General features: G+C 32.5%; 1 protein-coding gene across 6 annotated transcripts in view; it reads left to right on the forward strand.

Annotated features, from left to right (window-relative positions):
* The window catches only part of KIF2A (kinesin family member 2A), a 75,837-nt gene that overhangs the window by 53,976 nt on the left and 7,789 nt on the right, over positions 1-14,072 (forward strand). For 4 of the 6 annotated variants that reach the window (XM_077897968.1, XM_077897965.1, XM_077897966.1 and 1 more), the window contains 9 exons: positions 112-175; positions 733-824; positions 1,187-1,329; positions 1,704-1,908; positions 2,660-2,770; positions 4,562-4,629; positions 7,564-7,677; positions 8,574-8,724; positions 11,746-11,847. In XM_077897968.1, coding sequence (XP_077754094.1) covers positions 112-175; positions 733-824; positions 1,187-1,329; positions 1,704-1,908; positions 2,660-2,770; positions 4,562-4,629; positions 7,564-7,677; positions 8,574-8,724; positions 11,746-11,847 — 1,050 coding nt within the window. The remainder of the gene's footprint in view (positions 1-111; positions 176-732; positions 825-1,186; positions 1,330-1,703; positions 1,909-2,659; positions 2,771-4,561; positions 4,630-7,563; positions 7,678-8,573; positions 8,725-11,745; positions 11,848-14,072) is intronic. The other 2 variants (XM_077897969.1, XM_077897970.1) reach the window with 1 other exon arrangement.

Genomic DNA, 14,072 nt, shown 5'->3' on the forward strand with positions numbered 1-14,072 from the left:
TAATTCATTTCAGTTATATCCTGCTATTTTCCTTATAGCTTAATTCTAAAACCTATGTTCTTAAGATTTATTGCTGAATAGTGTCTATTATTATTTCCTTTTAACATACAGACTATGGGAGGTGACTTTTCAGGCAAGAACCAAGATTGTTCTAAAGGAATTTATGCATTAGCAGGTAACTGTCTTTTCTGCATATCATTTATAATATTCTTGAATATTACTCAGTTGTCTTTGAAATAAAACTTGGAAATATTATTCAGGACTTTAAGGATAATCATAAAGCTAAACATATTATGTCAATTTTAGGTTGTCAGACTGCTTGAAAAGGATTGAGCTTATTAAGCTTTTGGGACAGAAATCTTGATTATATTTGTGTCATTTTATTCTGGCATATTATTGAAGCTTAGTATTTGTTTTGAAGCAGTATTTTTTGAGTAGCTGATGAAAAGCTTCTTTTTGGTATGGTTACAGGAATAACCTTACTATGACCACCTGTAATTTTATGTTATTTATAAGAATAAGTAGTAACATTCTTCTTTTGAATATGAGAGTGACATCTATACTTAATGTAAATAAATTATTACTATTTTTTGTAAAATTAATGTTTACTTTAGTCTTCATTTTTATTGTACTGTTATTCTAGGTAAAGATTAACTGATTCCTCTAAATCCTTTTTAAAGATAGTATTTGTAACATTCTTAACGAATTTTCTCCATATGAAATTCTTGACAGCTCGAGATGTCTTTTTAATGTTAAAGAAGCCAAATTATAAGAAGTTAGAACTTCAAGTATATGCAACCTTTTTTGAAATTTATAGTGGGAAGGTAAGTGGAAACTTAAAAAAAAAACCCTGATTGGGGGGGGCGGTGTTTAAATTGTGGTTTAATATGTGCATAACATAAAATTTAACACTTTAACCAATTGTTGTGTACAAGTTCAGTCGCATTAACTACTTTCATGTTGTAAAACTATTGCCAGCATGTATTTTTATATGCTCACATTTTTTGTTAGCATTTTGTTGAGATTTTTAAAAATTCCCTTTGAAACTCTCAACTTGAGTTTTGAGCATTATTCTAATTATTCTAATTTTCTGAAATAATGTTTGGATTCTGATTCATTTTTACAGAACTGAAGTTTTTTTTTTCCCCTTAAAGCTAGTTTTCTAATTTGGCTTTTTTTCAAACAGGTGTTTGACTTACTAAATAGGAAAACAAAATTAAGAGTGCTAGAAGATGGAAAACAGCAGGTTCAAGTGGTGGGATTACAGGAACGGGAGGTCAAATGTGTTGAAGATGTACTGAAACTCATTGATATAGGCAACAGTTGCAGGTAAATTTCATCTTAATTGGGAAAGGAAATTTTAATTTCTTAATCAGTTGTAGGTAATTTGAGTATCTAAAACAAAGCAAAGGTGTTACTTAGTACCTCTTGGTAGTAAAAGTTTGTTCATAAAAACTTAACGTTAACTTTGAGTGATATCTACTATATAGATAATCGTACTACAAATATACTATAAGTATGCCAGATTAAAGTATATAAATATGGCTATGTTGAAGTGTTGTAAGTCAGATTGTCCCTTTTGTATTTAAAAGATGAGAGCTGGATGGTTTTTTGCAGGTTCTTTCATGAACTACTGTGGTTTAAAACATAAAAACTGAGGTTTTTTTTTATTTTACTCTAAAATATCTTTAATCATGTTGTAGAACATCCGGTCAAACATCTGCAAATGCACATTCATCTCGGAGCCATGCAGTGTTTCAGATTATTCTTAGAAGGAAAGGAAAACTACATGGCAAATTTTCTCTCATTGATTTGGCTGGAAATGAACGAGGAGCCGATACTTCCAGTGCAGACAGGCAAACCAGGCTTGAAGGTGCTGAAATTAATAAAAGCCTTTTAGCACTCAAGGTAAATGACATGTATTTAATTATGAAAAGTCTTTTGCTTTTTGACTTTAATTTTGTTTAGAGTAGCTACAAAGTGATAGTACCTGTAACACCTAGTAAGTAAGAGATGTTATCAAAATTTGTTTGTTTATAGTTGTAGGTTTATATTGTACCAGAGATTTTCTTTACACATAATCATTTTTTTTTAGAGTGAATAAGGGATCTGTTAGTTGGCAGACAAATTCTAATCCTACTTAAGGAGATTGCACAGGGCTTTAATCAGCCATATTATTTTTGAGGAAGGCAAGGAACCATAAAGCTTAGCCAAAAAATACTGTCCCATAGAAATGCAGAATGGCTTTCAGAAATATAGAGGGGCAGTATTATATCCCTTCATTGGCTTGAAAAAAAAAAAAAGGATTGTCAGGACACAAGAAAATATTGTTTTTTCTTTTGTGATGCAATGCTTAAAGTTAGATTTTTATCCTTCTACCTTTTACTTCTAAATACTAGAGTATTTAGTTAGAGTCTCCTGAAGAATTTTTTGGAATAATAAATACTTTGTTGTTGTTCTTGTTATTAGTTTCATTTTCTTGAGTTAGGATTTATGAGACCATTTCCATCTTTACTATGTTCTAAACCTGTCAGTAGGATTACCAGAGCTGATCAGATCTTAAATGTTAGGGTTATGGTAAAAGGCCTTTCAAGTATATTAATTAAGATTACTCTTTATTAGTAGCCTAACCTGTGAAACTTACTTTCTTAATTTTCAGGAGTGCATCAGAGCCTTAGGTAGAAATAAACCTCATACTCCTTTCAGAGCAAGTAAACTCACTCAGGTGTTAAGAGATTCATTCATAGGTGAAAATTCTCGTACCTGCATGGTAAGTTTGTGTTTGTTTGTTTTGTTTTAACCCTGATAATGAATTAACTCAAAATATATATGAAAAAATTCTAATGTACATTAACAACAATCATTTAAATCCTTCTATTGTGAGAGATACAGTGATACTTAAGATGTGGTCCCTACCAATCTGATAGAGAGGATTATATTGCAGTTATAATGCATTCTACTAATTCCAACATCTGAGTCTACTTGAGGTTGGTCTTCATTGATTTTTATTTTCCTTGAATATGGTTCACACTTTTCGGTTTCCTAGTATATCTGGTAATACTGGTTTATGATTTTCATTGTGAATAAATACCTTATAGCCCCTCTGGATTCTCTTATGTTCTAAAGATTATCGATTTTTTGTTGTTTTAGCAGGAAGTGAACTTATTTCAAACTTTGGTCTCCCGTGCTTTGGGCAGTAACTGAAATTGGAAAAACTGTCCAGTTCTTAAGAGTTAGTTATATTGCTTAGCGTAAGCCTTGTGTATGCTTGGTTCAAGAGTCAGCTAGAGGTTGGGCAATTTATATGTAGAGTTTTTGGTTGTCAAGATTACTTCCCTCCGTGATTATCTCTCTCTTCTGGGAGACCTTACTTTTAGCTGCTTTAATTCTCCTTTTCAAATTTTGTCCTTTAAACAGTGAAATTCCAGTTTTCTTTTTTTTTGGTAAGGATTTTATTTATTTATTTGTGAGAGAGAGGAAGAGAGAGAGAGAAAGCAAGCAGGGGAGAGGGGCAGAGAGAAAGAGGGGAAAAGCCGACTCCCCACTGAGCTGGGAGCCCAATGTAGAACTTGATCCCAGGACCCTGGGATCATGACCTGAGCCAAAGGCAGGCATTAACCAACTGAGCCATCCAGGTGCCCTGTGAAATTCATTTTCTTTTTTTCTTTTTTTTTTTAATTTTTTTTTTTTATTTATTTATGATAGTCACAGAGAGAGAGAGAGAGAGAGAGGCAGAGACACAGGCAGAGGGAGAAGCAGGCTCCATGCACCAGGAGCCCGATGTGGGATTCGATCCCGGGTCTCCAGGATCGCGCCCTGAGCCAAAGGCAGGCGCCAAATCGCTGCGCCACCCAGGGATCCCTGAAATTCATTTTCTAGTGAAGTTTTAGTTGCCCTGTGTGACAGCAGCAGGGCTTGCACTTAGGCAAAAAAAAAAAGAAAACCTGGATGGAGAAGACAAAATGGGAGCACTCAGTGCTATTCCCTTCTAGGTTTTGACCTCCATTTTCTGATTTAAATCTTTTTCTGCTGTTTTCAGAGAGTTGCTTATATTTCATGTGGTTTATGATTATTATCTGATTTTTGGTATGGTATAGCAAATTTTCTTGGAATTTGGATATCATAAATAAATTATTTTATTTATTTTTTATAATTTTTTTTAAATAACCATTTTTTTTTAATTTATTTTTTATTGGTGTTCAATTTACTAACATACAGAATAACCCCCAGTGCCCGTCACCCATTCACTCCCACCCCCCGCCCTCCTCCCCTTCTACCACCCCTAGTTCGTTTCCCAGAGTTAGCAGTCTTTACGTTCTGTCTCCCTTTCTGATATTTCCCACACATTTCTTCTCCCTTCCCTTATATTCCCTTTCACTATTATTTATATTCCCCAAATGAATGAGAACATATAATGTTTGTCCTTCTCCGACTGACTTACTTCACTCAGCATAATACCTTAAATAACCATTTTAAGATTAGATCTTAATGAGCTATATGTTGGTATTACTGTGTCCGTCATTTATAACATTTTCTTTACCTTTGTGTTTTTCTCCTTTAGATTGCCACAATCTCTCCAGGAATGGCATCCTGTGAAAATACTCTTAATACATTAAGATATGCAAATAGGTATGTGAAGTAGTTATTCAGTTTGAAATTTGAGGGGAGTAGAACAGTATTAAGGTTGACTTAATATCTAATAGAATAAGTTTATTATGTTTTCTTTCAGTTTTTAAAAATATTTTGCATGTTATTCATTAAGATGGTATGTAGAGTCATTTGATCAAGTTCTGAAAATAAATGGAAATATGTAATTTGGAAAGAGATTTAGGCCGTTAGTAGAATTGGCCTTTCTATCCTAGAACTTGATTACATTTTTATGTTTTACCAAGATATAGTTCATATTTTTTTACTGCATTCGAATCATGCACATTTTTCCTATTAAGAATCTGAGTGAATTAGAGGGGACCTGTCTATATTTCTTACGTAGTTTTATATGTATGTTAAAAATTATTTCTGGTAATATTAAGTGTCGTATTTGGGGAATCTAGGGTTTGAATAAGTAATGGTAGACATTTTTCTCGCATTGTTTGAGTTATATTTTATTATTCATATACTGGTGTTACAAACTTTAATGGATAATGGTGTTATTACAAATGAAAGGACAAAATTTAGCGTTATATACTTAAAATAATCATTCCTTATATTCATGAAATGCCCTTGGAATTTTGGAGTATGATGGACATATTTATATTTGTTCCATAAATTATTCCTATTGCTCTTGTTTTTAAAAAACTTGACTATATATTTGAAACTTCTATTATCACATATTGCATTTGTGATTTTAATATTTAGAGGTCAAATTCCTCTTTGTATTCCATTTTTACTGTGGACATTCTCTTAATTTTGCTAAATACAAATATTTGTCCTATATTTTAATTACTATGGAAATTTTATTTTTATCTTTTTTTTAAAGCAGGGAATACACATGAATACAGAGAAGTACCAAAAACTTAAGTGAATCATCTAATAAGTATTTATACAGTGAAAATTCCTTTTGTCAGATGGGGAATAGAACATTTCTACCTCTCTTGAAAGTTCCCTATATGTTCCCTCCTGATTATAAATCCTGAATAACATGTCCAAATTCATTAATCTCTCCTTCAAGATAGACATTATCTTGACTTCTGTGGCATAATTTTTTTGGTTTTTCTCTTCATCTCTTTTTAGAGATAGTTTTACTACCCATGACTTATATCTCTGAACAACATTAGGTAGCTATGTTTGAACTTTACATAAATGGTCATGCCCTTTATTCTTTTGTGATTTGATTTGTTTCGACTGGATAGAGTTTTTTTTAATGAGAGTAAAAACTATTACTACTGACATTTTGTAAAAAGATACTAAAATTACTTCTTTAAAACTATAATGGAACTTTATTTCTAAATGTAGTCTCTTTAAACTTTGAATTAAGGGCTCTGAGTTGCAAACATTTATGATACTTTTAACTCATTTTTATAATGAACACTTTTGGTATGTGGTGTTTTTGTCATTAATTTAAAAGCTTCTTATTTCAAATTGTTCACGGGAGAGATGAGCAACAGCTTAGTATAGCAGAAGATTGCCATGTTATAGAATTAAAAGAAACATAGCCCCTCCTTGTCTTCAGACTTCTGACTGCAAAGGAATCTGCCTAATGTGAAAATGCTGTCTCTGGCCATTCCTGTAGTTCATTTAGGTCCAAGTAAATGTTTTAATTTATTATCATGTATTGTAATTCATCTGCAACATGACTAACCATCTGGGACAAATAATTCTGTCTTTTCTTTCCAAATCTCTAGGAATAAAGATTTTCAACCTCCCTTGATAACTCATTTGAGGAATATAATTCCCGCATATAGTATTTACTGTTTGAGTTGGACAAGAGTGCTTGGAATAGAGAAAATATTAGCCTATTAGGGGCTACTAGGGTATCTAAATTAGGAGATTCTGAAAGAGTTCTAAATGGAGCTGGGAGTAAAAAGAATGATGTCACTGTTAGAAATTTAGATTATGTCAGTCTCTGTATGGTAAAAAAGCTTTCCAAAGTGACTATGAACAATGAAGGGCAGCTGAATATAGTATTGAACCTGTGATAACAGACATTATCAACAGATCAAAGAAAGATTGTAAGTAGAAGAAATATATTAGTTTGATCTATATGTAATTATTAGTTTGATCTGTATAACTATTTATGACCCAACAAAACAGTAATTTCATTTAGATCAAATCTAAAAGAAGTAACGAGAAAAACAGATGGTCCATATATTGGATATTTAAGTAACATAATGTTTGTACTCAAAGCTAGGTGTATCTCACTTATGCATGCCACATTCTCATTGAATGACCTTGGGTAAGATGCATTATTGCTCTGAACCAATTTCTTATCTGCAAAATGGCAAAAATAATATCATGAGAAAATATAACTATTTAGAGACTATAAATTGTTAACAAAAGCAATTTAAAATCCATTGCTAAATAAATTTTTCTTAACCAGGGTTCTTCATCTGAACCAAACATAAAATTATTTGAGTGATTGATTTCTCATTTTATATCAAGGATGAAACTATTCTAGATGCATAGGGAAGAAGTTAATTCATTACAAACAGCGGATGCCATTAGGACTTAATACTCCTGTTCTTTTTTAAAAGACTGCAAGAGTATTGAGGGCTAATTAATGTTAACAAAATATTTGTAATACTGACTACACAAGGAGATTTGATTAATAATCATGTAGTTCAAGAAGAAGCATTTCAATTATAGGTGGTCATCTAGTTAAACTTCCAGAGAGGATGAGAAAAGGGGAAACACACCAGAAAAGAAGGACTGTGGAATAAGGAGTCAAATAGGACAGAGAAATTAAAAATTGATTATTATTAAAATAGTCTAAATACAGTAAGTCACAACAATGTTGATACCTTTTTCTGAACAAATTAAACTGAATATGAAATAAAAACTTGAAATATGCATTACTGTCTTTACAAGAGCATTTTCTTTTAATTTGTTGCTGTTTTGGTGCTGCAGAGTAAAGGAGTTTGGAATTAGTCCATCAGACATTCCCTTCTCACAGGGTAGTGGCAGTCGCCCTGATCTCTCTCCTTCTTATGAATATGACGACTTTTCTCCTTCGATTACCAGGTCTACTTCCTTATATGCATAAGATGTTTATTTTCATAGTTTCTTTTGAGTTGTGTTACATATAAATATTTCATTTATACTTTTGTACTTATTAGCCTTTTTATTTTTCATTTTCATTTCATTTGGCAGGTGATGATTGTACTGCATGATCATTTGTGTGTACTTTATTGATTTATTTGCTTTAACATGTTGATTTAGAATTCAGGCTTCCTTTTCCCCCTTATTTTTAAGGATGATGTCATCTTTGCATATTTATGGTTGAAAAGTAAACTATCTTGTTTAAAATGAGAAGTTTACTGTTACTCTGTATGTTCTTATAAATTTCCTTGTCTGCAAGGAAATAACAGGAATCTTCTTGATTTACAATGTGTACCCTCCCACTTTGGAAATTGAAGTATAATAAACATTTTTTAAATAATAGAACTTTATAACTTATAATCTTTATATATTAGAAATATGACGATTTCACAGGTAGCTATTTTAATAGACACTATAACAACTAAATATCTACAAAGTATATTAAAAGTTCTGTGATTTTGGCAACAATCGATTTATTATTCTAAGTGCAGTTGTTAGCATTCTTCTGTTTATATGATTTAATTGCAAAAACCATTACTTTTTGCTTTGAAATACTGAATTTACATACTTTGCTAATTGTCATTTATTATGGAACAATAATTATATTTGAAATAATTGTAAAGTTACCTCAATAAATTCTGAAAGTTAATCACCAAATCTCCCTTTAGTGTTTATGCAGATTTCAGGTGAACTTGATCTGGAAAGCTGACATCATCAATTTTAATATGTCAGTTGAATTGCCTTTTTATTGAATAGGGTGGTAGTTTTTTGTTCCTTTGTGTCCTTGTTAATTTTAGGTGTCTCTCATGTATTTATAGGGTGAAAGAATTGACTGTGGATCCAAATGCTGCTGGTGATGTCCGTCCAATTATGCACCATCCACCAAATCAGATTGATGACTTAGAGGCACAGTGGGGTGTGGGGAGTTCCCCTCAGAGAGATGATCTAAAACTTCTTTGTGAACAAAATGTGAGTGACTATATAATTACAGTTATTTGATTATAGTACATTTCATACATCACCGAACTTAATAGTTGAAAAGTACTATATAAATTAGGGAAAAAAAAAATTAATTAATTAATTAATTAGAGATCAGTAGACTGCAGCCTATGGGCCAGCCATCTGTTTTTACACATAAAGTTTTACTGAATTATGTCCATGCTTATACATTTACGAATTGGCTAGCTGCTTTCTTGCACAAAAGCGTTGGCAAAAACTATATGGCTCACCAGCCTGAAATAGATACTGTTTGCCTTTTAAAAAATTTACTGACCCTATTTTCCAGATTTTCTATCAGTATTAAAGTTTGGGGGTTTCAAAAGTAATATAGGGAAAAAAACAAGTTTAGGAATTATGCATATAATATGCATATAGCTTAAAAACAAAATTAACTGTGGACACATGCATATATATTAAAAGGATGCACGAACTATGTCAAACATGGCAAAATGCTAACATTTGTTAAATATAGTTGAATTCTATGTGTTTAAATGGCTAGTGACATTTTATAATTTAACAATTTAATTCCCAATTACTCAAAAAATATTAATGTACCCATTGTATAAGGACAGCAAGGTCTAAAGAAGTAACCAAAAAAGCACCAACAATACACGTTTTCACATAATTACTTTAACATATTGAGGAAATTTCTTTCTGTATGTCAGATGTAAAAGTATATATAACTTCATTTTTTAAAATATCATATAGTTTTCTCATTTTCTTCTCAGTAAGAATTGCATAGTAGTACTTTCTCATGATAAAAGATGGCATTTATTAGTTGCTGACTACATAATTTGTATTTGCTAAGCATTTTACTTATTACCTAATGTAATCCTTACAACTCTATGTGGTAGATACCATAATTATTTCTGCTTTTTAACTGATTTTCTAAAAGGTGAGGGAACTTGTGGCTCCTGGTTAAAAGTAAGAGTTCTAAGCTTTGAACCATGGAAATGAAAAACTGAAAATGAGATCTTGCCCTAGTCTATCTCTCCTGTCTCCAAAAGTTTGAAGGACAGTATAACAGTTTTTTGGGTTTTTTTAAAAGATTTTCTGTATTTATTCATGAGCGAGACACAGGCAGAGGGAGAAGCAGGCTCCATTCAGGGAGCCCAACGTGGGACTTGATCCTGGGTCTCCAGGATCACACCCTGGGCCAAAGGCGGGAGCCAAACCGCTGACCCACCCGGGCTGCCCTAGCAGCTTTTTATATTCTTGAAACAGACCATGCAGTGTACCTAGATATGGTGTCTCTTAAGAATGTGGAAAACAAAAACAGGATAGCCCCCCTCTATAGCAGGTCTTTTCTTTTTTATTCTTCTGTTGTTGGGTTGGGTCTTGGTAGGACTTTAATTTGAAGAAGTTGGCTAGGACCGATCCAGAGGCTTAAAGCATAACATGATAAGTTCTTGTAGTCTCCATATTTGAGAGTGAGTGAGTTTCTTTGAATTTTTCCATTCCCAGGGAACTATCTTGAGGTGGTTCAGCATTAGCATCTAGTTAAGTTTACTGGTACATGTGTATATATTCTTATTAAGTCTTAACAAGGTGAATTAAAATGGGATAGTATCGAAGACATGTCCTACAGATAAAACCAACAGAAGTACACAAAGTAAAAGGTAAAAAGAGCATTAGAATTCCAGAGATAGTTGTATAGACAAAAAAGTATTCTAGGTAGACTGCATAGAAGTGATAGGAACTTGCATAATATCTTAAAGCAAAAAGGGATCCCTGGGTGGCGCAGCGGTTTAGCGCCTGCCTTTGGCCCAGGGTGCGATCCTGGAGACCCGGGATCGAATCCCACGTCAGGCTCCCGGTGCATGGAGCCTGCTTTTCCCTCTGCCTGTGTCTCTGCCTCTCTCTCTCTCTCTCTCTCTCTCTGTGACTATCATTAAAAAAAAAAGAAAAATTAAAAAATATCTTAAAGAAGATATTCTGGGCTTGACAGGGAGGTGGGCAACCAAATGAGTAAAGTTGGTTGAGTGTGTTTATCAAAGAGGGTGGGAGAGAGAGAGAAAGAGAGAGAAAGAGAAATACCTGCCTGCATGTCTTAATATGAAAACAGATACTTGTTTCACAAAGAGAAGAGAAAAAGTTCTTTGGCCAACTTGATTATTTTATTATTTATTATTTTAAACTTTTAGGGTTGGTAGTATACTGATTGAAATCAAATGTCTACTTAGACTATTTAACCAAAATATGTATATACATTTAGACTTGTGTATTTTGTTTAAAACACTGCTTTTTTTGGCTCATATTTTATAAAACAATTTTAAATAAACCTCATTACTAAAGCCACATTTTGAAGAGATATAAATCATCAGATATTGGAGTTGGGAAAGAAGCTCAAAAAAGAAAGCAAGGCTAGAAAAATTTTCACTTGATGTAGGACTAAGAATGTATTTATGTATGTGGGTTTTTTGTTGATGAGGTGAAGTTGTCAATTGTCAATTAAGATATCTGTAAAAACTGGCAAGCATATTGTATGGTGTAATTCGGAAATTAATATTTAGTAAGAGTTGAGACCTTCAGAATACTAATTTGATAGGGTCATAAAAGACATTATCTTGAAATCTCTTTTTGGTGAAAAAGATATTTAAGACTTAAATGACTTAAATTGTTAGTGAAAATTAAATACAGAGGAAATACTTTAGCATATTTACAGCCTAATAATAAATGTATTCTTGAAAAATTGCATTATTCCAAAAGAGCTTGGTTTTTTAGGGTTATTCTGTGGTGAAGCCTGGGCTAAGTGAAAACTACCCCTTATGATAGGCTTAAATTTGGGGTGTCTTATTGAGTGCTACATCAAATATTTTTGACCCATAAAAAGAAGTTATAGCTTTGCCTTTTATATTTTAGTAGTCTTTATCTTTCAATCTTCCTCAGTTTCTAAATGACATTTTTTATAAATGACCTAGAAAAACTACTTTATGTAATATTTAAAATGTAAACCTTATGTCCTAATTTTTTAAACTTGTTCATCTTAAGGAAGAAGAAGTTTCTCCCCAGTTGTTTACTTTCCACGAAGCGGTCTCACAAATGGTAGAAATGGAAGAACAAGTTGTAGAAGACCACAGGGCAGTGTTCCAGGTAAAGTAAGACAGGACCTTTCATCAAAGTGTTTCTTTAGGGAAATTAAGAACTTTCATAATACTTTGAGTATTATGCTAATCTAAAAAAAATACTTGTGTGTATGGGTATTTGTAGGGTATATGGGATATTTTGAGAAGAATGAATGATGGTTACAAACAGTGGTTTTTTTTTGCACTATGGTGAAAAGATCTAGTTTATTTACTACTGTTCTGCTTGTTTTGCTTTTGTTAGTTGCCCATTTTTAGAGAAGGATTGAACTTCTGCCCTTTACCACCCCTTTGTGTTAGGACAGTTTTATTTGACAGCGGTAAGAAAAATTTCTAAGCGTTACCAGAACAGTTAAGGAGGTAGCTTTCTTTGCAGAGGAGGAAGATTGCTTCAGGAGAGGGACAGTAGTTACTAACAGTGGCAGATGAGTGGGGAGTGTTAAATCCCTGCCTATCACAGTAACTTCTGACATATTCATCCCATTGTACATTCAGCCTATTAAAAGCACTGTATGATTTACTGTATGATTTCCTTCTCCCCTGCTCCCTTTACTAACAAGACGATATCCTGGAGGGTGATACTTATGAAGTGAAGGTAGACATCATTATGGAGACTATAAATGCATTCTAAGAAAAAAGTGAATAGCTCAGTCTTTCTGTTGACCTGTGTTATTTCTCTGATGTTGAAGAAATATTTATTTGTAAACAAATATTAACATGACTCCAGTGTAGGATATTTAAGCACCTTATAAAAGGCTCAAAAAAATAAGAAAACTGTTTATTTTATAAATTGAGAAAAGAATGTACACTCATTCTATTACAGCTACAGTTTAGTCAAACTTTTATTATTAGAATCCATTTAGAGGCAAAGTGTTTAGATTAAATCAAGAGGGGACACTTGTAATTTAAGAAAATAATCAGTGTCCTTTTGGAGCAAGGTGTCTGTCATATAAAGACCATCATTTCCCACTCTGCCATTTTATGATGAAGGCTAAAAGGTCTTTGTATTTTGGCAGAACTGGGTATTTTTCAGTTTCAATTAAGTATTCTTTTTACAGTTACGTTTGTTGTACCTTTATACTGTGATATGCCATTTCTCAAAATGGGGTTTTGTTTTAAAAGATTAAGTGGATAGCAAAAAGAAAGGAAAAATACGATGGTGTGTATATTTGTTTTAATTATTACATATATAGTTTTCTAATAGATGTCTGTAGCTAAGTTAGCTAATTCAGCCTGATAATACATAGTCTAGTTATGATTAGCTGTTAAATTGCATTGAAAGCTAGAAAGTTGCCCATGTTAATATCCAAAACTTATTTAATTCAGAATGATCTGAACATGTTAGTGATCCATGTGATCCAGGACATTGCTGAAAAATGAAACTTATAAATTCCACATTATCTAAAAATCACTTAATGGTTTCCTTTAAAACATTTATGAGGGATGCCTGGATGGCTCAGTGTTGAGCATCTACCTTTGGCTTAAGGACATGATCCCAGAGTTCCGGGATTGAGTCCCACATCGGGCTCCTGTATGGAGCCTGCTTCTCCTTCCTCTGCCTATGTCTCTGCCTCTCTCTCTGTGTATCTCTCATGAATAAATAAATATAATCTTAAAAAAAAATAAAGCAAAAAAAAAAAAAAATAAAAAAAATAAAAAAAAAATAAAGCATTTATGAATAGTAAGTAGCTACTATTTAGTGGTTTGTTGATTCTTCTAAAATTGGCTGTCCATCGGTCCTATAGTTACAATAATTTTGAAGAGCTGGTGTTTAGAATTTAGAATTAACTCTTGGGCCAACCACTGTGAGGCCCCAAATGGATTTGTAAATTCTAGATGATATGCGAGTTCTAGGCTACCATAGATTATTAGATTGTTCAGTATCTTTATTATATCATTCTTCCCCAGTTTTAGGGGTAGCTACTATACTAAAGTTTTGAGAATTAACGTGCTCACTTATTGATACTTAATGTATTTGATTCATTCCCTTCCCCAAACCCTTACCCAAGGTACAGTAAAAGTAGAAAAATGAAGTTACCTTGCTTGGCTTATTGTATTTCTGTTTGTGTTAGAATTTAAGGAGATATTTCTTAATTTTACCCTGTAAATAAAGATGTTCTATACTTAGTAATATTTTAGAGAATACCATCTTAAGTATGTTTGATTATATTTAACATACTTGAAGTTTGTAAATTGGTTTCTTTCTTCAGAGAAGCTTATTGGATTGTTGAATTT

Source organism: Canis aureus, chromosome 5 (assembly GCF_053574225.1).
Source record: "Canis aureus isolate CA01 chromosome 5, VMU_Caureus_v.1.0, whole genome shotgun sequence".
NCBI classification, from domain to species: domain Eukaryota; kingdom Metazoa; phylum Chordata; class Mammalia; order Carnivora; family Canidae; genus Canis; species Canis aureus.